The 25,152-nt window shown below is 37.3% G+C and overlaps 1 protein-coding gene across 1 annotated transcript in view; it reads left to right on the top strand.

The window, feature by feature from the left end:
• Positions 1–25,152, top strand: part of LPP (LIM domain containing preferred translocation partner in lipoma) — a gene marked incomplete at its 3' end in the record, with an annotated part of 307,175 nt that overhangs the window by 194,713 nt on the left and 87,310 nt on the right. Inside the window, exon 4 of the mRNA XM_021712561.1 lies at positions 10,398–11,081. Coding sequence (XP_021568236.1) covers positions 10,398–11,081 — 684 coding nt within the window. The remainder of the gene's footprint in view (positions 1–10,397; positions 11,082–25,152) is intronic.

Raw genomic sequence — 25,152 nt, 5'->3', positions numbered from 1 at the left:
CCGGACAAAAGGGAGGCATAGAAGTTCAAGACAGATCCCAAGACCCGCAAGTCCTGCCCATTCCTTTACATGAGATGCAATTGTGGTGACCCATCCCATGAGTCCTTTAACCAGCTTAGTATCTACTCGGGTGGAATTGATGATTACGATGGATGTACGTAGTTCTCCAAGCAGCTTATCAAAGTTCTCTGACCAATTACCTGTAAGATAGCTGGAAAGGTTACGGGATAGCGCCGCAGCGTGGCTGTAGTTGTTAAAAGGCACATTAGTAACGCAGAGCCCAGGGTAGCTCCATTGGCATCCAATACGAGCTAACTGCAGGGCAATATCAACCTGTTCTTGAACAAGGTCGACCCTTTGATTTAAGATAAGAATGCCTGCCTTCAGGGTGCTATCTATGTTTCTCTGGGTATCCAGGGCTTGGGCCACAGCAGAAGACAAGTTGTTAACAGCCTCCGCCGTTTGAATGGTGGTGGTTAGAGAAATGGCCGCAGCGGTTGCTGCCACCGTGGCAATGACAATAGCACTAACAATAGCTGCGATAATTCCGAAATCCCTTTTTTGCCTAAACAAAGCCATAGCTGAGGGGGCCTCTACTGGCCAGGGCACAAAACGCGGTACCCGGGTTACTATAGCTAAAGGATGGGTGGACGCGTTCCAGCACCTGGAATAATTACAAAAGCAAGCTGGATACTATTATTGCTAGCAGTATCGTTACAAACAATAAACAAAAATGGGGGCCAAACACACACTGGCGTTGGCCCAAAGGTAACATACTTTCAGCAGGCTTTTGAGAGCCTGTTGAAGCGTCTGCGCCGGTGTGGTGTTACCCATAGTCCTAAATAAGCTTGTCCCTGTTAACCGGGAACCTTATTGTCCTAAGTAAGCTTGTCCCTGTTAACCGGGAACCTTATTGTCTCAACCGAGAGCCTTGCCTGTCCCACTTACCTGGGAACTTACCCTGTGACTAGTCACCCTGTCCGCGATGAGTTCTGAACAGCTGAGGTCCCCGTACGGGCCACCACTTGTCGCTCACCCCTGACCAGCAGGAAGGAGGCAACAACAACATGTTCTTCTCAAAGCGGTTTATTCAGCCTTTACACCATGCCAGCTTCTTCTTTCTTCTTCTAGCTTCTTCTTTCTTCTTCTAGCTTCTTCTCCTTCCCCGTTGTCCCGTACTTATATCCCTTGGTCTCCACCCACAAGTCCCGTACCAGCATGTCAGCAGTTCATTGGCTCTGCAGCGTTGCACTTGCGCGGTGCGCAGTGGAGGAGGGCCCGGCGGTATATCATGCGCCTAATCATGGGACTTGGCAGAGGTCCCGGGCGCCATCTTGGCTCAGGCCGCGCTCTCCACAGTAACTAATTTATTAGATGCTTCCGTATTGTTGGGTACTGAAATTGTTTCCAGTCTTTCACTGTTACAAATAATGCTACCATGACTAGCTTTTTATTTTTAATTTTTAATTTTAAAGATGTGAGGTACAATTACAAAAGGTGTTTTTGAACTCTGGTTTTAATGAAGAATCACCTGACCCTCTCCTTTTGAATTTCTAGATTTTATTCTCGAGTGAGTTTTTCCACAATTGTTTGTATTTAAAAGGTCCTAAGTGATTCTGTTGTGCAGCCAGATTTGAGAAGTGCTTCTCTAAATATATAGTATTGTGTTTCTATATCGCACTTTTAATCTATTAGACTGTTTTCCAACTCATGAGGCCATCTACCCAGTGGATAGTGTGGTTGCCTCATGTGAGGGATGTGGTTGTGGGTACTGATCTTGAATTATGGAAGATAATTAGCAAGAAGACTTAAGAATGCAAAATTAAGTCATTTCACTGTTTGGGGCTAGGAGAAAATGATTTTGTAATTTTTTTGTATGAAGCCAAAAGCAAGTAGCAAATGAGACATCGTGCAACTGTAATAGGTTACCTGTGTTTGCATTCTTTCTCATTGTACCAACTCAGAAACCAGTACTATTTATTTATTCATCCAACCATTTATTAACATAATGAATCCTTAGTAATGAGATCAAGCTCTTAGTGGGCATTAAAACTCTTGGGTATTGCACATATTCAGAATATAATCTTGGAATCACTAGGTCTTGAATGTCAGTCTATCTTCTATAGAAGGGAGAGTATTAAAAGCACAAGAAATATGTGGGTTCTTCTCAACTCTATGCCTCAATCAGTGAAGCTCACCTTTATCTAGATTATATAGAAAGGTTTTTATTTTTTTTTTTAAAACTACTCATTTAAAAACAGGAGAAAAATAACTGGGAATTTGTCACTCCTTTGTTCAGACAAAAGTTGGTCTACAGAAATAATGTGACTTTCCCTGCTTCACTCAAATCTAAATAGTGGCAAAGTGGAATTTTTTTCTAGGTCCTGAGTTCCATGCACAAAACTTCAATTACATTGATCACTCTTCCGGTTGTTGTTTTCACTTGCCAGTGTCCACTAGTTAGAACAGAAGTTGCAAAATGCACTTTCTGCACTACAGTTGGCCTGTGGAAATTTTTCGTTTTACTCCACCTTCCTGTGTTTGCAAGGAGGGGGTGAGGGAAGAGTAGGAGGAAGAGGAGGTGTGGGAGGGAGGGAGAGGCAAATCTTTAAAGTCAGAAGAGAAATGCTGGATTCACATTCCACATAGGAACCATCTGACATTGCATAGCAGGTTCCTTTGACAGATATGCACTCTACAGTTTTCCACAATTCATGTCACTCTATTGTTTCCTGGATACTGACATTGAGTATCATTTGCTCTCTGTCCTCCCATTGTTTTTGTCTAGAAAAAAAAAATTTATATATATATATCTACATACATATATATGTATCTACATATATATGTATACACACACACACACACACACACACACATATATATCTACAACTTGATGATGCACTTCCTAAAAATAGGAAAATTGTAAATAGTCTGAGAAGGCCTCTTATGTTCTGTTAAACGTGTGAACTAGTTCACTCTTTTATTACCTAAGAACGGTAGATGATTTTCAAAAACCACAAACTACGGAGCTAGACTTCCTGGATCTGAGTTCTAGATTTACCCACCTGCTAGTATCCTTGGGCAGCTACATAGTCTTTCTATGCTTCGGTGGCTTCTCCTGGAAAATAAAAATGAAAATACTCTCTATCTCAAGAGAAATTGTGAGGATTATATATATATTATGCTCAACACAAAATGTTTATACAAAGTAAATGTTATTTAAGTGTTTGCTATTATTTTGTACGTTTTTGTTGTTGTTTGTTACCTATAGGTATCTTGTGATTTTTGCCACAAGGATATCCAGACAAAAATAACTGCAAGTGGAAAACACTTCATCAAGTCTTCTTCAGATAGCTTTATATAATTATCATGAAAATAAAATTGAAATTAAAATACTCATGATCTTAATCTTCTAACAAGTCAACCCTCCTGTTTTCCATATTTTGTCTATTCCTGGTTCACATGAAAGTATTATGTAACTTCCATTGCATGCATTGTACAAATGATTGATTTCACATTGTGTTTTTTGTTTAGCATTTACATTATCATATAACTTCTTAAGAATTTTTCCATGTCTTTATATAGCTAATACCAAAACTTAATGAAGGGTGGCTGGGTGTGGTGTCTTACACCTGTAATCCCAGCACTTTGAAAGGCTGAGGTAGGAGGATTTCTTGAGCCCAGGAGTTCGAGACAAGCCTGGACAACATAGTGAGACTTCATCTCTATGGAAAAAAATAAAACAAAAACAAAGTGGTGGCCTGTGCCTGTAGTCCCAGCTTTTCAGGAGGCTGAGGCAGAAGTATCACCTGAGCCCAGGAGTTCTAGGCTATAGTGAGCCTAATTGTACCACAGTACACCAACCTAGATGACAGAGTGAGACCATGATTCAAAAATAAACAAACAAGTAATGAAGAGGGTTTGGGTTTTATATTACTATTTAAATGTTGATCTTTACCTTTTGTCTACTTTGATCTTCTGTTACATTAGAAATTGTTCTACGTAGAAATCATTTTTGCTTATTACATCAAATGTTGTCCAAAATATTGAATAAGAATTTTTAGGGTGCAGTGACTGTGATTTTCTTAGTCTTATTATGGTTCTTGATTCTAGCTCAATGCCTGACACATAGCAGACTTTCAATTTTTTAAAATTTTTATTTTAAAAGATGTGGAGTAATTCAGGGTTAGGTATACAAATTCAATAAATTTTAATTGAATAAATAGTTTGGATTGAATTTCTGGGATTTGTGGTATTGTGATTACTTGGCAGTAAGCTCAAAATGTATTTTGTTTCAGTACATGTTGTTAAAAAAACTTCTAAAATTAGTCTCTTTGCTTTCTTAACAAGTTTATTTAAAATTCATCCCTTAAATTTTTCCAGAGGGGGTTTGAGTCAGCATCAAATAAATCTTACATATACAATATGACCATTAAAACAAAAATACTCACCTCAAATGCTTCTTGGAAAAAATAATAGTATTTGTGAAATCCAAAAGTAAAATCATTGAATAATTTAGAGGAAGGAGGTGACTAATGAGAATACTGTAATCCATCATGCATTGAATTTTTCATAGAGTTTCTTAATCATTGAATCATTAAGAGAAATGAGACTTCCTATTTTGAATGATTAGTTATAATTTGACAAGAGAAATGCATTTTTCTTGGGAGACTAATATTCATTCATTTGTTCATCAAATATTTGTTACATGCCAATTATGTGCTATGTTATGGTAAAGGATATTGGGGAAGCAGCAGTGACTGAAAAAGACAGTTTGTGCTCTTTCGGAAGCAGACATATGCAAGTGTGATACATCCAGACAGGAGAAGTAAAGAGCACTCACTGTGCTGGAGGATTCAGGCAAATGTTCACTGAGGAAACTGATGCTGAATTTGAGATTTAGGGATTCTAGGATTAATGACACAGAATTCAGAGAGAATTGAAAAGCACATGGGTGTAATCTCTGAGATGTGAGAGCACTTGGCACAATGGACATGAAAGAAGTTCAGTGGACCTCAAAGAGAGGTAGAGAAGGTAGATTTGAGTCATTCTACTAACCTGTTGAAGGCCTTTGTGCAGGAAAGCAATGTGTATAGATTTGTATTTGCAATAAATCATTCTGGCTACCAAAAGAAGGACTCACTGGAGGATAACAGTAGCAGACACTGGGAGACCAGTTTGAATGCTGTTGAAAAATTCTTGGTGAAAAATGGTGGTATCTTGGAAGAGAATTGCAACAGTGGAAATGTTAAACTGTGGGCAAAGTTAAGAATTACAGAATTTTTTGTTTAGGGAATAGGATCAACAGCATTTAGTACTTGAATGGGAAGTGAGGGAAAGTCTCGGGAATGGCTTCCAGTGTACTCTATTGAGCAACAACTGGCCAGAAGTGAAAACCACATGGAAAGCAGGTTCAGGGTAGTTGATGAACATAGTCTTTAATATGTTGAGTCTGAAAAGAATATGAGACATCCAAGTAGACACATGAAATAGACAGTCAAACATTTGGACCTAGGATTCAGAATACAAATGAAATCTAAAGATAAAAATTTGAAAGAGTCTTCATGAAGTAGTAGGTATATCAAGTTGTGGGTATGGTCTGGGAGACAGTGAAAGGATAAAGAGAGAAGAGAAGAGGTTCAGTGTCAGCTCAAGGGGATCATTATTCATTGGCTATTGGGCAACATGTGGGCTATTATCATTTGTAGCAATTTTACAGAAAGATTTTTAAAGCACTGTATTTGCCATAACATAAACTTCTATTTGCTGCAGATATATGGATGAAGTTAAAAGTTCCCAGGGATGTTTGATTAATGTTTTACTTCCCATGGTCCTCAACTAGAGGGGAAACCAGGTACTGACCAGGGAGAGATTGGAAGTGAACGGGGACTATTTTTTTTCATTGTCACAATGAATAGTGACACTATTATCATTTCATGGTAGGGAGCAAAACACATTATTGTTAAACTCAAGATGATAATAGTGCCTGATCACTGGGACACTGATAGACACTTTTGCCGCATACATTCTTCTGACTTGCTCATTGTAGAGTTCCCAGCTGCCTCCTAGGAAGGGTCACTGGCCCTCCTTTAAGTTCTCACCTCTGCAGCACTCAGTTTTTCCTGGCTTAAATAACTGTTCTCTCCCCTGATCCCCTTGACAACTCTGCTGCTGCTGGCCCCATATTATTGCTCTGTCCCCCACAGCTCCTCTACACCAATATGTGACTATGTACATAATGCTTATATAAATCAACTCCTTGAGAAGACCTCATTTGAGTGTGCTGTCATTTTTGTTAGGATTCTGACTCTTACAACTATCTTTTCCACACATCATTTGTCTCAGATATAGTTTCCTAGGGATCTTGCAATTCTAGATTTAGTTCCCTGTTGAGTTACAGAAAGCTCTTGAATACAGTGATTTTTTTTTTTTTTTTTTTGTACTAGTCTTTCAGGGGGCAAACGTGTCATTTACTTTTGTGATTTAAGCAGCCTGTATATTCTTATCTTGGTGGAGTGGGCTTTCTGTTCTTCTTGAATGTGGTCCAAATAATACCGAACAGAAACTGATATAGTCTCCTATGTTAAGCAATTTATTGAAATATATACTGAAGACATTCCTAAAGAAATACTCAGTTAAGACTCCAATATTCTCTAATAGAGGACATGAAAAAAGTCAGTTTGAACCTAGAAAAAAAATTTAAGGTCAGTTTTTTCTAGTCAACCATGTCAGTCATTAAAAAGTCAATGTAGATGGCATTGAATGAAGGAGGGAATAAAACTTTGCTTTTCTTTGATGACTCAAGATCAGCAGAAACCCAGAGTTCCTATTTTGAACACTTTACAAACCCAACTATAAATGAAGACAGTGACTGAGCAACTGGGCTGATGACAGGCATGCTCTCTGCCGCAGCTGGAAAGTCTGCCCTCAAAAACAGATACTTCAATATTCACATATTTGAAATTGAAAACCAATACTTTGTAAAGTAAACAAACAAAAAAGTAAACCTAACTCCTTAGAAGTAACTTTTCCCCCCCACAGATTTCTCTTTCTTTCTTTCTTGGTGAACATACACACGCACAGTTTAAACATCCTTAAAGTCTTTGAATTAAAGCATCAGTGCACAATTTCAGGAGCTGTTGCTTTCTTCTAGGAAATGTCACACTACTAGAGCTTTCTTTCAGCAATGAGGAGATTTTACCCAACTTTATTATAAATTCTGTTGTGTACGTGCCGACATGTTTCTGAATATTTTACATATCATAACTATATGTTTGAAAATAGCATATTTAGCTATATATATTTTTTCATTGCAATTTTATATGCTTTATTTTTTGGGAGGTGGAAGGGGTAAAGAACAAGAATCATTTTAAAGCATATTTATTTATATTCTTTCTGGTTAAAGAAAATTATGCCAACATTCTCCTGGCCCACATATTCAATTAAATACATAGTGAATCTTTTCTACTTACTGGATTATTTGGTGCTTCCAAGCTTTTATTTTTGGCATTTCATTTCATTTTTGTTTTTGCAGGAATTTTTAAAGTTTTATCATGATTTAACATCTTTATTTTGAAAATCAGGCACATTTAAAATTGCTCTGTAATTTCTGTAAAGTCTGCCCCTATAAACAGATACTTCAAAATTCTCATATTTTGAAAATAAAAATGCAGGTCTATAAATCTGTATGTGCAGATTATTTGCTTATCTATTATGTATTATTCATATATAAATCTATGCAATTGATAAATTCAAATATGCATGTATGTGTTATTTTTCTGAGACTTGAATCTCTGTAGCAGTCTTTTTTATGTGGTATTTTTCATTAGTCATGTTCTAAGCATCTTCAACATGTAAAGCTCTGGGTGATTGATGGGGGTAGGGTAATATCCTAGCATGAATAGTGTGTGTCTCTCTGTTCCCCAGGAGTTTATGGTCTAGTAGAGGAACTAACACATAATAACTATTGATTGGATGTCTCCATTACCAATCAGAGTTGGCTGTGGTCATGAGATAAGAACGAACAAGGTACACCATCTTATGTGTCTGCTTTCTCTCTCTCCTGGAGCAGGCCCTCCACTTCCCTTTGACCCAAGTTAGGATATCCTATAACAATTCTCTGTCTCACTAGTCATTAACAAATTTTTAAATATGCAATATCTTTTTGTTGATTGTAGATACAGTGTTGAACAGCAGACCTGTTGAGCTTATTCATCTTGCTTGACTGAAACTTTATGCCCATTGGTTAGTAACTCCCCATTCCATTCTTCTCCAGCTGATGGCAACCAACATTGCACTGTTTGATGATTATATGGATTAGACTATTTTAGATACCTGACCTAGTAGAGTAATGCAATGTTTGTCTTTCTGTGACTGGCTTATTTCACTTAGCATAACATCTTCAAGATTCATCCATGCATATTGCAGAATTTCCTTCTTTTTGAAGGCTAACTAGTATTTCATTGTATGCAGATTGCAAGCACATTTACTTATCTGTTCATCTATCAATGGACATATAAATTGGTAACATGTCTTGACTCTTGTGAATAGTGCTACAATGAATGCAGGAGTGGCTGCTAATATCTCTTTTAGATTCCGATTTCAATTCTTTTGGTTAAATACCTGTAAATGAGATTGCTAGCTCATAGGGCAGTTCAATTTTAAAAAAAAATTTAAGGATTCTGAATGTTGTTTTCCCTAGTGACTGTACCATTTTGCATTCCTACCAACAGTGTGCAAGCATTCCAACATCCAGTTCAAAATTTTTCTTTTATATATATATTTTTGGTAATAGCTATTTTGACAACTGTATAGAGATATCACATTATGGTTCTAATTTGCTTTTCCTTATGATGAGTCAAGTTGAGCATTGCTTCATATACTTGTTAACCATTTATACGTCTTCTATGGAGAAATGTTTACTGACCCTTTTTTTTTTAAACCAGGTTGTTAGTCAATTTTTTTTTTTTTTTTACTATTGAGTTCTAAGAGTTCCTTATATATCTTAGAGATTAGCCTCTTATCAGATATATGACTTGCAGATATTTTCTCCCAGTCTACACATGGACTTTTCACACTGTTGGTTATTTCCATTGTGTGGGGGAGCTTTTCAGTTTGTTGTGGTCCCTTTTGTTTATTTTTGGTTTTGTTGTCTGTGCTTTTGGTGTCACATCCATGAAATTACTGTCATGACCAATGTCATGAGGCTTTTCCTCTATGTTTTCATTTCAGGTCTTATGCCTTTTACATCTTTAAACCTTCCATCCACTTTTAATTGACATTGTAAAATAGCAGTCCAGTTTCATTCCTTTGCATGTAGCTATTTTGTTTTTCCCAGCAACATTTGTTGGAGAGACTGTCCTTTTTCAGTATTCTTCACTCTTGTCAAAAAGCAATGGACTGTATATGTGGGGCTCTCCACTCTGTTCCATTTGGTCTGAATGTATTGTATTTATGCCACTACACTATTGTTTTGGTTACTGTAGCTTTGTAATATGTTTTGGAATCAGAAATTGTGATGCCTCTAGCTTTGTTTTTCTTTATCAAGACTAATTTGGTTGTCTGTGGTTTTTTGTGGTTCCATATTAATTTTTTTAAATATGTCTGTAAAACATGCCATTTGGGAATTTTTATAGGGATTGCACTGAATCTGTAGATCACTTGGGGGGGCTGTATGGACACTTAAAAAATATTAAATCTTTCAATCCATGAACAAAGATGTCCTTCTGTTTGTGTCTTGTTTAATTTATTTCATCAACTTATTATTAGTATTTTTAGCTTTCAGTATATATGTCTTTCTCTTTCTTAGATACATTTATATATATATGTATATATAAAATGTGTGTGTGTGTGTGTGTGTTGGAGTCTCACTCCTTCTGTCAGGCTGGAGTACAGTGGCACGCATGCTCACAGTCACTCCAGCATCAACCTTCTGGGCTCCAGTGATCCTTCCACCTCTACCGGAAGGAAGTAGCCAGAACTACAAATGCATACTACCACGCCTGATTATTTTTATTTTATTGTAGAGACGAGGTCTCGCCGTTCCCCGGGCTGGTCTTGAACCCACGGGCTCAGGCAATCCACTCACCTCACCTTCCCAAATTGCTGGGACTACAGACTGAGCCACCAAGCCTGGCCTATAAGTATATTTTTAAAATGCTATTACAAGTAAAATTGTTTCCTTTATTTTCTTTTTCAGGTGATCCCTGGTAGTGCACAGAAACACAACTGATTTTTGTGTTATTTTGTAAACTTTTTGAAGGCAGGAGCATGCCTTGTTTGTATTGTTTATATTAATGCATAAATAATAATTAGTAGTTATCAATATTTATTTATATATTTTACATAGTTTCATTGTCAGTAATCTGTGTCTTCTTTTTATTTCTTATTTTGTTTAGGTCTCTACTAGTTCAACAGCTGCTCCTTCAGTTTCTACCCCAGTCACAGGACACAAGAGAATGGTCATCCCAAACCAACCTCCTCTAACAGCAACCAAAAAGTCTACATTGAAACCACAGTCTGCACCCCAGGCTGGACCCATCCCCATGACTCCAATTGGAACACTCAAACCCCAGCCTCAGCCAGTCCCAGCCTCCTACACCACAGCATCCACCTCTTCAAGGCCTACCTTCAATGTGCAAGTGAAGTCAGCCCAGCCTAGCCCTCATTACATGGCTGCCCCTTCATCAGGACAAATGTATGGCTCAGGTCCTCAGGGCTATAACACTCAGCCAGTTCCTATCTCTGGGCAGTGTCCACCTCCTTCAACCCGGGGAGGCACAGATTATGCATATATTCCTCCACCAGGACTTCAACCTGAGCCTGGGTATGGATATGCCCCCAACCAAGGACGCTATTATGATGCCTATTATGCAGCAGGGCCTACCTATGGGGGCAGAAACGACTCTGATCCTGCCTATGGTCAGCACGGTCATCCAAATACATGGAAAAGGGAACCAGGGTACACTCCTCCTCTCGCAGGGAACCAAAACCCTCCAGGGATGTACCCAGTCACTGGTCCCAAGAAGACCTACATCACGGATCCTGTTTCAGCCCCCTGTGCACAGCCACTGCAGCCAAAGGTGAGAAATTCATTAACATAGTGATGGGAATACGAGGGTGTCTATATTATTTTTCCATTCCCAGAAAGAAAAGTCTAAGACAAACGTGTATCTGTTATCTGATTTCATTAGCATATGCAACCCAAGGGAAGCATGAATGAAGCAGAAAAGGAGGGAGACCCTATTTACAGATATGTTACCAATATGGCTACTGTTTAGTATCAACTGCAACTAATTGCTCAGTCTTGAAGGAGCACTTCCAAAAGACCATATGAAACATAGTATCTCAGGACAATCTGTTCTGAGAAAGGGAAAATAATTTATTTTCTAGCTCTTGCCTCCTGCTAGTCCAAACGATCTTCTATGGTACAGAAACTTCCTCTTCACATTGCATTTTTGTATTTACTTGGACACGAAATAGGTCTGCAGCAGCTCATACCTCAGCAGGGACAGAGACCTTCTGTAGGTAAGAGGTATGCAGGACAAATTTGAGCTGTGAAAAATCAGAAATGTGAATGCCCTCAGTTGTCTAGAAGATTTGGCCACATTTTTTAAAAGTACTTACCACATTTGTGGCAAGATTGTTAGTAACCAGACAAATGTGTGCACATATTCAACATTGTAACAAAAATTTTTAGATAGGGTGTTTACTAAACCTTTATTTTCACATGAAAGTTTCTGCTCTGTTGATGGTGCGCCATGTGAATCTCAGGTTCCCTAGAGGAATAGAGCCCTTCCCAACATGTAGGGCCTGTGACAAGCTGGAGGTAGTCATTAACCTTAGGCATGGCAGTTCCATGAAAGTGAGCCAGATGTGATCATTTTCCAATATAAAGATCCCAAGTGAAAATTTTAAATAATTTTAAACATTCTTCTTTGTTTCTATTTTTTTTATTTTATTTTAAAACTGTGGGGTACAATTCAGGGTTAGGTATACAAATATTCATTGGGCAGGTACCCTTTTTGATGAGTTGTGCCCCCCCTTCCCCAGGCAGATTTCGACTACTGTCAATCCCACCTCCCTACCCTCCTACCCCCTTCAGTTTCCCACTACTGACGATACTTTTCCTATAGAATTATGATAGTTATTCAAGGTCCACTTTTGAGTAAGAATATGTGATACTCAGTTCTTTGTTTTGGTGTAAGATCACTCAGTATTATAGACTCTAATTCCATCCAGGTTGCTGTGAATTTCATGATTTTGTTCTTCTTTATGGATGCATGATATTCCATCGTGTATATGTACCACATTTTTTTGTATCCAGTCCTCTACTGATGGGCAGCACGGTTCATTTCATGTTCTTGCTATTGTGAACAACACTGCGATAAACATATGTGTGCAATATCTTTTTTATAGAGTGAACTGAGTTCTTCCAGGTATAGTCCTAGTAGAGGGATTGTGGGGTCATATAGAAGGTCAATTTTTAGAACTTTTAGAAATTGCCACAATGTTTTCCACAAAGGCTGTACTAGTTTACACTCCCATCAACAGTGTAGAAGTATTCCCTTTTCACCACATCCTCTCCAGCATCTGTTATTTTTTGAGTTATTGATGATGGCCATTCTGACTGGAGTTAGGTGGTATCTCAGTGTAGTTTTAATTTGCATCTCCTCAATGACTAGTAAGGTTGAACATTTTTTCATGTATCTGTTGGCTGCTTGTATGTCTTCTTTTGAGAACTGTCTATTCATATATTTTGGCCACTTTGTAATGGGGCTGTTTGTTTTTTTCTTTTTAGCACATTTGAGTTCCTTGTAGATCCTAGATGTTAGGCCTTTTGTCAGACATAGAGTTGCAAATAATTTTTTCTAGTCTGTGGGCTGTCTCCCTGCTCTCTTGATGGTTTCTTTTGCTTTGCAGAACCTTGTCAGTTTGATGTGGTCCCACTTGTCTATCTTATCTCTTATGGCTTGGGCATGTCTGGTTTTAATCAGGAATTGGTTGCCAGTTCCAACTTTCATAAGAGTGTCTCCTGCATTTTCTAAGGTTCTTATGGTTTGAGGTTATACATTTAGGTTTCTGATTCATTTAGAGTTAATTTTTGTGTATGGGGATAGGTAGGGGTCCTGTTTCTTCTGCATGTGGTCAGCCAGTTTCCCCAGCACCATTTACAGAATAGGTTCTCGTCACCCCAGTGGTTGGTGGTGGAGCCTTTGTTGAAGATGCATTGGTTGAGAAATTGAGGTTTTGCTTCTGGAATCTCAATTCTATTCCATTGGTCTATATGCCTGTTATGTACTAATACCGGGCTGTTTTGATTATTGTAGCTTTATAATAGAGTTTAAAGTCTGGGAGTATGTTACATCTTGCTTTGTTTTGTTGTTGTTGTTCTTGCTGTTGTTTTGGAGTGGTTTTGTTTTGTTTGTTTTTTGTTTTGCTTTGTTTTTGCTGAGGATTGGTCATTTATGTTTCCATATGAATTCCTGTATTGTTGTTTCTAGGTCTGAGAATATGGTTGCTGGTAATTTGATGGGTATTGCATTAAATCTGTAGATTGACTTAGGAAGAATGGACATCTTAACAAATGTTGATTCTTCCAGTACATCGGCATGGAATATTTTTCCACTTGTTTGTACCATCTTTGATTTGTTTGAGCAGTGTTTTGTAGTTTTCATTGTAAAGGTCTTTCATATCTCTGGTTAGGAAGATGCCAAGGTATTTCCTTTTTTTGTGTGACTATGGTGAATGGAATTGTGCTTTTTATTTGGGTTTCTGTTTGTTTATTATTGGTGCATAGAAATGTGATTGTCTTTTGTACATTTATTTTATACCCTGAGACTTTGCCAAAGTCCTTTATCAGTGCAAGAAGTTTTTAGACAGATTCTCTTATGTTTTCAAGGTATAGAATCATGTCTGCAAAGAGAGAGACCTTGACTTCCTCTTTTCCTATTTGGATACCCTAATCACCTTCTCTTCCCTGATTGCCCTAGCTAGGACTTCCAAAACTATGTTGAACAAGAGGGGTGAGAGTGGGCATCCTTGTCTTTTTCCAGTTTTCAGGGGAAATGGTTCCAATTTCTATCTGTTTAGTAGTTTGCTGGCTGTGGGTTTCTTGTAGATGGATCTTACTATTTTGAGATATGTTCCATCTATGCCTAAATGTTTGAAGGTTTTCATCAAGAAGAGGTGTTGGATTTTATCAAAAGCTTTTTGTATCTAATGATATAATTGTGTGATTTTGCACCTGTTCATGTATCTAATTACATTTATGGTCTTGTGAATGTTGAACCAGCCTTGCGGTCCTGGGGATGAAGCCTATTTGGTCATGGTGGATGATTTTTGATATGTGTTGTTGAATCTGGTTTGCTAGGATCTTGTTGAGAATGTTAGCATCTATGTTCATCAAGGATATTGGCCTGTAGTTCTCTTGTTGGATCTTTACCTGGCTTGGGTATTAATATGATGTTAGCTTCATAAAATGATTTGGGGAGAGTTCCATCTTTCTCAATCCTCTGGAATACTTTCAATAAGATTGGTATCAGTTCCTCCTTGTATGTTTTGTAGAATTCTGCTGGAAAGCCATCTGGTCCAGGACTTTTTTTTTTGTAGGTAATTTTCTTATGACATAATCAATTTCCTTGATTGTTATTGGCCTATTTAGGGTCTCAGTTTCTTCTTGTTTCAACCTAGGGAGGTTGTATGATGTCAGAAAGTCCTCCATTTCCTTTAGGTTTTCAAGTTTGTTTCCATGTAAGTGTACATAGATAATCTTTTGTATTTCTTCAGGATCAGATGTAACTTCATCTTTTGTGTTTCTGATTGTGTTTATTTGGGCTATTTCTCTCTCTTTCTTGATCAGTCTAGCTAGAGGACCATCAATCTTGTTTATCCTTTCAAAGAACCAGCTTTTTGTTTCATTGACTTTTTTGTATTGTCTTTTTGTCTTCTATGTCCTGGATTTGGGCTTTTATTTTGGTGATCTGAATTCTTCTGCTGAAATTGGGGTTTTGATTATCTTGTTTTTCCAGCTTCCTTAGGTGACTTGTTAGGCTGTTAACTTTTGATCTTTCCATTTTCTTCATGTGCGTTTGTAGAGACATGAACTCCACTCTTACTACTGCTTTCATGGCATCCCAGAGATTTTGGTAAGATGTTTCTTAATTTTCATTTGTTTCCATGTATCTTTTAATCTCTGTTTTGATTTCCATGTTGACCCAGGAGTTGCTTAGCATCTTGCTGTTTAGTATCCATGTCTTTGTGGGTCTGGGGGGAACCTTGTTGGTGTTGATAATTATTTTTATTCCACTGTGGTCTGAGAAGATGCATGGAAAAATTTCAATATTAAAAATTTGTTTATGCTTGATTTATGGCCAAGGTTGTGATCGATTTTGGAATATGTTCCATGCAGTGAAGAGTAGAATGTATATTCTATGGTCGTTGGGTGGAGTGTTCTGTAGGTATCAATTAAGTCCATTTGGTCAAGAGTCACATTGAGGTTCCGGGTTTCCTTGCTGATTTTTTGTCCTGATGATCTGTCTAGGGTTGTGAGTGGGGTATTAAAGTCCCCAGTTATGATTGTGTTTGAATCAATATCTTTTTTAAGTTTGCCTAGAAGCTGCTTTATGAAAGTTGGTGCTCCTGTGTTGGGTGCATATATGTTTAGGATGAATATTTCTTGTTGAAGGATGGAACCTTTTATCATTATGTCGTGACCTGTATCTTTTAAAATTTTTGATAGGTTAAAGGGTATTTTGTCTGAAATTAATATTGCAACTCCTCCTTTCTTTTGTGCTCCATTCACCTGAAATTTTGCTTCCCATCCTCTTACCTTGAGTCTGTGAGTGTCCTTTCTAGTGAGATGAGTCTCTTGGAGGCAATATATTGTTGTCTGATGCTATTTTATCCATTTTGCCAATCTATGTCTTTTCAGTGGTGCATTTAGTCCATTCATATTCGGGCTAATTATTGAAATGTGAGAGTTTATCCTTGTCATGAGGTTCTTCTAGAATTGTTGTTGTTCCTGTTTGTTGTCTTTCCTTTGATTTTTGGGTTGATTCATGTGTGTTTTCAATCTTTTTCCTGTACTCTTGTGAAGAACATTGTCATTCTTTTTTCCTTTTCTTCTGTGTTTAATACTTTCTTAAGTGCTTCTTATAGAAGTGATCTGGAGGCAGCGTAAATTCTTAGGGATTGGATGTCTGGGAAAGATTTTAATTCTCCCTCACTGATGAAACTTAGTTTAGCAGGGTAGCTTATTCTTGGTTGAAATTGTTTATCTTTGAGAACTTTGAAGATTGACTTGCACACTCTCCTAACCCAATTTAACAAAAGTGTTTCTGTAGATAAATCTGCTGCTATTCTAATTGGTCTTCTCTGGTAGGTAGTCTGACCTTTTTCTCTTGCTCCCTTTAGGATTTTTTCTTTTATACCTATTTGTTTAGGCAAACTAATATGTGTCTGGGAGTTGGTCTTCTCATTTGTTATCTTGCAGGGGTTCTCTCAATCTCTTGTGTTTGAATTTTCATATCACTGATAAGATGAGGGAAGTTTTTTTGAATAATTTCATGGAATGTTTGTTCCAGGGTGATTTCTGTCTCTCCTTCTACCTCAGGAATTCCAATTACTCTAAGGTTCAATCTCTTGAAGTAATCGCTCATCTCTTGAAGGTTTTGTTCAGTCTTTTTAAGTTTCTTTTCTATGTTTTTGACAGTTTGGGTTAGTTCTATATTTTGGTTCTCAAGCTCTGAGATTCTTTCTTCAGCTTGGCTAATTCTGCTTTCCATACTTATTAGTCTGTTATTTATTTCAATCACAGTATTCTTTACTGCTGTTATCTCAATTATCAACTCCTTCCTAAAAGAAGTATCGTTAAGATTTTTTTGCATGTATGTGTGTCTTTAAATAAGGTTTGCCCATACCAGCCAATTTTAACAACCTTGCTTCATTGCATCAATTTTTCCTGACCTCCAAACAACCAGTTTAGAAAAAATGATATAGATTACTCAACTTTACCACACTTTTTAAAAAACTGAAACAAATTCCCCTAAGGAATATTGCAATAAATAAAAGTTTTAAGTTGAGACAATTGCTGTCAACATTTAACTTCAAATGGGTGTGCAATTTTACCCTTCCCAGAGCAGCCTGATGGAAGGATGGCCAAGTGGTGAACCTGGGCCTTTTGAATGTCTTTTGAGTTGTTAGAGGATTATGTCACCCAGCTTGGAGAGCCAGACAGGAGAGAAAACAGAAGTATGTCTAGGTGGAGGGGATAATCTGATGAGAAGTACCGAGCCAGTCTTTGAGTGTTCTGTTTTCCCAAATGTCACTGGACACTCTGGATAGTCCCTTTTAAGCATTTGGAACCAATCCATTGGTGGAGGTGAAAAAATCAGCCCCCATTGCAAGACCTGGGTCTCTGGTGTTGATTCTAGCCACATCAGTAGCATTTGGTCTCTCCCTACCAACCCCCAGGGGGATGAAATGATTTTTTTAAATTTTAACCACTCAGCAGAAAACATGAAACTTTATTTTGCTTCCTTTTTCAGTAAGGTAATTAATTATTCAAGATGATCTATGTACATCTATTTGCATTATTACAATTTGGGGGATATTCGTAGATTTCGTGTCATTTTTAAAATTTGGAGTATATTTATTTTTCAACAGTGTCATGTGTTTTCACATCATCTTTGTGCATTTTTAAAATGAAAATCAAATCATGTACTTTTCCCTGTGATTATTAAGAAGAGTGGTTAGCTGATATTTAGCCATCTGTCTATGCTTTGGGAAAGGGGAAAGAGGCTGATAAATTCTGTGTGTGCTGTGGGGGGATTGGCTGATGAAGGGGTGGGCTCCTTCACAGTTGGTCTTTCAGCAGAACACTGGTGCATTTAACTGCACCTGTGCACAGAGGACCTTATTGTCCATATATTGACTGTTTGGCTTAATAAAGTGACTACTGACTTGAGAAATTAGCTCTTAATTCTTATCCCAGTTCTTCCCTTGACATTCCTCTTTCAGTTTGAGGAAAACCTCTAGATCCTTTTATGTCACGCGTCCCACCTCAGTAAAGTAGAGTGTTGTCTTTGCTAATTAATTAATGATTGCAAAGGGCTTGGAAATTTCCAAGTTAGAACTATTTTGTTTTCCACTGGCTTTCATTTATTTTTAATTTTTTAGTCACTGATGGAAAACTTACCTTCATGCCTAAAAAAACTCCACTTTATGACATTGAGAATTTCTGGGGAGTTTGACTTTTAACACATCTGAGGGAGACATTTTAAGAAGATGAAAGAAATAAATTTCCCCTATATTTGATATGCTAGACTTTAATTTTTCTACATTATAGTGTATTGTAAAACCAAGCACAGTGGCTCACACCTGTAATTCCAGCACTTTGGGGGGCCGATGAGGAATAATTGTTTGCGTCCAGGAGATCAAGGCCAGCCTAAAAAATTTTAAAAATAAATAAAAATTAGCCAGGTAAAGTATAGGAGCATCTGTAGTCCCAGCTACTCAGGAGGCTGAGACAGAGAATTCCCTGAGTCAGGAGGTCGAGGCCACAGTGAACTGGAATCATACTGCTACATCCAACCTGGGTGACAGAGTGAGACCCTGTCTCAAATAAATAAATAAATAAATAAAAAGAGAAGGAAGGAAAGATAGAAAAGTAAAAGAAAGAAAGAGGAAGACAATCAGAACCTACAAGTCTTAGGGGTTCGTGACTATATTTGTGTTCCCATAATGTGCTGAACAGTGAAATTACATACTACAGTAGGCCATACAGTGTTTCCTGTACCAGCTGAGCTGAGTTCCTTGCACAATACTCTTATAAGTAAGTCTTTATAAAATCTATCTTCTCACTGGAAATCCTCTTAAAGATGCAGGGAAATCTTTTCTCTTTGCTGATTTATGAAAGCTAATATTAGCTGCATGTTGCTGTGTGGTTCACAGAAATCTTGCCTGGTGAATTATTTTTATATCCCTGTGAGGTGGAATGTGTATTTTCTTCAATATTCAGATAAGGTAACTCAGCTTGAAAGTGCTGGAGCCAAAACCTGGAGGCAAGTCTTGACTCTAGGTCTAAAGTGACCAACTGACTTCAGCATTGACTTATCATGTAACCTAGTCCTTGTCAGCCTCAGGCCTGTGAAAACGACAGATGTTTGCCACACAGTATGTGATAGCTAATGCTTGTGCCTTTCAGGAAGGTTGGAGATTCCCATTTCACTACATAGTGTGGAGGTTAAGTTAAATTCTGAAACCATCTATTGTTAAAATTTTCTTGGGAAATTCTTTAGAAGAATCTTGTAGGGTATCTAGCCATCTAAATCTAACACAGTTTTTCTTCCTCAGAATTGGAATAGATTACTGCCCTTATTTGGAGTTTTGAGTTTGGAAGATATATTATGATTCGGAGAAGAGAGTAGAGGTAATGAACTGTTGGGTCAGTGTTGAAGAGACTCTCAGACCTCTAAATTCTGTTATGATTAAGAAAATCTTTGAAAATATTGATATAATAACATTTTAAATATTCCAGTGATATCAGAATATTTAAATTTATTTTCTTTTTAGAAAAATGTAGGGCATATGTTGGGTGTACTACAAAGAACTGCTGACATTTTGGAGATAATTATACTTATGGTAATCCCTATGATATATATCTCTCAATTCTAGGATCAGAAAAAAAAGAGAGAGAGATGCTTAGGTAAACAAAGGGATGGTTGCACATATGTCTCTCAGGTCAATTGCTAATACCAGAACATGGGTGAAGATAAGACTGAAAGAGATAGCTTGATGAGAGGTCAGTGGCAGTAATATTAGTAACTCCTCTTTATTTAAGACATTCCAGTTCCCCTAATATTTGTGGAGCTCACAAAATCCATGAACATTAAGCACAGGTAGAGGGTTTTTGTCTCTCTTTTATTGATGTCAGTTCAAAAACTTAGTGATGAGAGCCAGTCACCTGAAGATATCATATTCTTGGAAAAGCTACAACTCTAAGTTAGGTCTTCTGCAGGTTGTCCCTGTGGTTTGTTCTGCTATGGCCCATGCTACACATAGACTGTGTAAACAGGTTCACACAGTCATCATGCCATGTGCATGAGATCAACACTTGGAAGAGAAGCATTCATTTGAATCCCTGCCTGGCTCCAGGCTTGGTACCTTAGAGCTATACTTCCTGTTCCCCATCACCCATGTAAAATTTGCCCTGAGGTTCTTTCTACCTTTACAAAATCTCAAATCTACTTACTATGGGGTTCAGTTGTCCTCCTTTTTCACCAGAACCATTGAAATGACCTCTTAGTTGGTGTATCTTCCTCTAGCCATCTGTACACTCAAACATCCTACACATAATACCAGATTAATCTTTCTATGTTATAGCTTGTCATAAATTGCCTTAAAAAATAAAAATAAAACTTAAGTTCTCAGCCAGTTATGGAATACATCGAAACCCCAGATTATTTTCCAGTTTTTTCTCATCCTTTAAGCATCCTGACTTCCTGCTGATACGTTATGTTTTTAGATAATTTTCATCTCCATGTCTTTGCTTACCAAGATCCTTCTTCCTAGAATGCCATGTTTCTGCACATCTAAAACTGACCCATTAAGACCCAGCTAAGTGTTAATCTCTCCCTTTGACTTTCTCCTCTTCCTAAAATCTGGTGGCAAATTATTTTATCTATGCTAGAGACATTTGTATACCTATATACTATCTCTGCCCCAGCGTATATTAGGTTTTAAGTTTTAGGGAAAAGAGATAGTATCTGAACAACCTTATGTCCCCTAGATAAGGAACACAGTATACATTACACTGTTGTTTAATAAATATGTTTGAAGGAAATTTTTTTGTCTTTCTAAAATAAGGAGTATATCCTGCATTTGAATTTAGCTTTTAAAAATGTGGTACATATATGACAGAATATTATGCAGCCGTAAAGAAGGACAAAATTATGAACTTTGCAGCAACTTGGATGGATTTAGAGTTCATCATACTCAGTGATCTCACAAAAACAAAGAACTGAGTACCACATATTCTCACTCATAAGTGGACGCTGAACATTTATTATAACACTATAAGAAAGGAATTGGCAGTAGTGGGATGCTGCCGGGAGGGTGTATGTGTCACATAACATCAATAAGGGTACCTTATCCCAAATCAGGTGAAATGAGGACCAATGGGAAGCCCAAACTTCACCTGTACAATGACCACTTGTGTACCTAATTTTGAGTTGTACCCCACATCTTTAAAATAAAATAATTTGGCAGGTTGTTCAGCAAAAACTGAAACCTAAACCTACTCCACAAAATCAACTTAGCTACCTCAGTAACAGAAGCATTGTTACACCAACAATTTAGTGTTCAGAGAAGCTAGGTAATACTTCAGGTTCACTGCTGTGTTCTACTATTCTAAACTTCTTAATGTTTTTTGAAGAATGGATTTAAATTTTGGTGGAAGCCAATTTATTATTTTTATCTTCTATTCTATAGTTTGTATTTTATGAGTTTTCATAATTTTTTTATTTTGAAGATGTGAGATACAATTCAAGGTTAGGTATACAAATGTTCATTATGCAGGTACCCTTGTTGATAAGGTGTGCCCCCCTCCATGGCAGTTTCCCACTACTGCCAATCCCTTTCTTATAGTATTATGACAATTGTTCAAGGTCCACATATGAATGAAAGCATGTGGTACTAAGTTCTTTGTTTCTGTGATAGATCATTCAGTATTATCGACTCTAAGTCCATCCAAGTTTCTACGAAGTTCATAATTTTATCCTTCTTTATGGCTGCGTCATATTCCATTGTGTATAGGTACAATATATTTTTATTACCAGTTGTCTTTTGATGGACAGCAGAGTTGATTCCATGTTTTTGCTATTGTAAATAATCCTGCAGTAAATATGCATGGACGGGTATCTTTTTCATAGAGTGATTTGTGTTCCTCCAGGTATATTCCCAGTAGCGGGATTATGGGATCATATGGAAGGTACATTTTCAGATCTTTTAGGAATCGCCAGACTATTTTCCACAAAGGTGTACTAGTTTACACTCCCACCAGCAGTATAGAAGTGTTTCCTTTTCCCTGCATCCTCTCCAGCATCTGTTGTTTTTTGAGTTATTAATGTAGGCCATCCTGACTGGAGTTAGGTGGTAACTCAGTGTAGTTTTAATTTGCATTTCTTTGATGACTAATGAGACTGAGCATTTTTTCATGTATCTCTTGGCTACACATATATTTTATTTTGAGAAGTGTCTATTCATATATTTTGCTCACTTAGTAATGGGGCTGTTTGTTTTTTTCTTTTCGGCACATTTGAGTTCCTTGTAGATTTGAGATGTTAGACCTTTGTCTGATATACAGTTGGCAGATTTTTTTTTCCCAGTCTATGGGCTGTCTCCCTGCTCTCCTTATGGTTTCTTGGGCTTTGCAGAAGCTTGTCAGTTTGATGAGGTCCCACTTGACTATCTTAGCTCTTATGGCATGGCACCTGGGGTTTTCATCAGGAATTGCTTGCCAGTTCCAGGTTCTATAAGGGTGACTCCTGCATTTTCTATGGTTCTTATAGTTTGAGGTTTTACATTTAGGTCTTTGATCCACTTGGAGTTGACTTTTGTATACAGTGATAGGTAGGGGTCTTGTTTTAATCTTCTGCATGTGGTCAGTCAGTTTTCCCAGCACCATTTACTGAATAGATTCTCTTCTCCTCGATGGTTGGTGGTGGAGGCTTTGTCAATGACTTGGTTGAGAAATTGAGGTTTTTGCTTCTGGAACCTCAATTCTATTCCATTGATCTATATGTCTGGTCTTGTAACAATTCCAGACTGTTTTGGTTATTGTAGCTTTATAATAAAGTTTAAAGTCTGGGAGTGTGATATCTCTCACTTTGTTTATTTTTTGTTCTGTTTTGTTTGTTTGCTGAGGTTTTTGTTTTTGTTTTTGTTTTTTTGTCTATTCATGGTCATTTATGTTTCCATATGAATTCCTATATTGTCGTTTCCAGGTCTGAGAAGAATGCTGTTGGTAATTTAATGGGTATTGCATTAAATCTGTAGATTGTCTTGTTGATTCTTCCAATCCATGAGGATTGAATATTTTTATTTGTTTGTGTCATCTTTGATTATGTTGAGTAGTGTTTTATAATATTCATTGTAAAGGTCTTTGACTTCTCAGGTTAGGAAGATGGCAAGGTTTTTTTTGTTTTTGTTTTAATTTTGACTATTGTGAATGGAAACATGCTTTTTATTTGGGTTTCTGTTTTTTTATTGTTGGTGTATATGAATGTGACTGTCTTTTGCACATTTATTTTATATCCTGAGACTGTCTTTTGCACACTTATTTTATGCCAAAGTCCTTTGTCAGTGCTAGGAGGTTTTTGACAGTTTCTCTTGGGTTTTTGTGGTATAGAATCATGTCATCTACAAAGAGGGATAACTTACCTTCCTCTTTTCCTATTTGGATACCCCTGATTTCTTTCTCTTGTCTGATTGCTCAAGCTAGGACTTCCAATACTATGTTAAACAGGAGGGATGAGAGTGGGCATCCTTGTCTTGTTCTCTGGTTTTCAGGGGAATCGTTTCTAATTTCTGTCTGTTTAGCAGTATGTTAGCTATGAGTTTCTCGTAGATGGCTCTTACTATTTTGAGGTATGTTCCATCTATGCCTAGATATTCGAGGGTTTTTAATCAAGAAACATTGCTGGATTTTTTAAAAGCTTTTTCTGGGTCTACTGATATAATCATGTGTTATTTTGTTTTTACATATGTTGATATATTTCATTACATTTATGGTCTTTCAGATGTTGAACCAGTCCTTTATCCCAGGGATGAAGCCTATTTGGTCATGGTGGATTATTTTTGAGCTGTGGTGTTAGATGTGGTTTGCTAGACTCTTGTTGAGAATTTTAGCATCTATGTTCATCAAGGATATTGGCCTGTAGTTTTCTTTCTTTGTTGGATCTTTATGCCGTTTAGTTATCAACGTGACGTTAGCTTCATACAATGATTCGTGGAGAGTTCCATCTTTCTCTATTGTCTGGAATACTTTCAATAGGATTGGTATCGGCTCCTCCTTGTATGCTTTGTAGAATTCTGCGGGAAAGCCATCAGATCCAGAGCTTTTTTTTTTTGTAGGCAGTTTTCTTATGACATAGTCGATTTCCTGGGTCGTTATTGATCCATTTAAGGTCTCGATTTCTTCTTGTTTCAACTTGGGGAGGTTGTGTGATAAAGTCAGAAAGTCCTCCTTTATCAGTGAAAGCAGGTTTTAAACAGATTCTCCTGGATTTGGGGGGTATAGAATCATATCCTCAGTAAAGAGGGATAACTTAACTTCCTCTTTTCCTATTTGGATACCCCTGATTTCCTTCTCTTGTCTAATTGCTCTATCTAGGACTTCCAACACAATGTTGAACAAGAGAGTTGAGAGTGGGCAGCCTTGTCTTGTTCTGGTTTTCAGGGGAAGTGTTTCCAGTTTCTCTCTGTTTAGCAATATGCTGGCTGTGGGTTTATTGTAGATCATGCCTACTATTTTAAGGTATGTTCTTTCTATACCTAGGTGTTTGAGGGTTTTTAATCAAGAAGGGATACTGGATTTTATCAAAAGCTTTTTCTGCATCTAATGATATAATCATGTGCTTCTTGTTTTTATATCTGTTGATTGTATTTAATTACATTTATGGTCTTGCAGATGTTGAACTAGTTCTGCATCCTAGGGATGAAGCCTACTTGGTCATGGTGGATGGTTTTTGAAATGTGTTGTTGTATCTGATTTGCTAGAATCTTGCTGAAAATTTTTGCATCTATGTTCTTTAAGGATATTGGCCTGTAGTTCTCTTTTTTTGTTGGATCTTTACCTGGTTTAAGTATCAGTGTGATGTTAACTTCATAAAATGATTTGGGGAGAATTCCATCTTTCTCAGTTGTCCGTAATACTTTTAATAGGATTGGAATCAGCTCCTCCTTATAAGTTTTGTACAATTCTGCTGGAAAGCCATCTGGTTCATGGTTGTTTTTTTTGTTTTTTGTGTTTTGTTCTTTGTTTTTGTAGGTAGTTTTCTTATGATGGAGACAATTTTCTGGCTTGTGTTGGTTTATTTAGTGTCTCAGTGTCTTCTTCTTTCAACCTTGGGAGGTTGTGTGATGTCAGAAAGT

This window comes from Carlito syrichta, unplaced genomic scaffold (genome assembly GCF_000164805.1).
Source record: "Carlito syrichta isolate Samal-C Ts95f unplaced genomic scaffold, Tarsius_syrichta-2.0.1 Scaffold303360, whole genome shotgun sequence".
NCBI classification, from domain to species: domain Eukaryota; kingdom Metazoa; phylum Chordata; class Mammalia; order Primates; family Tarsiidae; genus Carlito; species Carlito syrichta.
The sequence above is the reverse complement of the archived record's forward strand: the minus strand, read 5'-3'. Positions and strand labels throughout refer to the sequence as shown.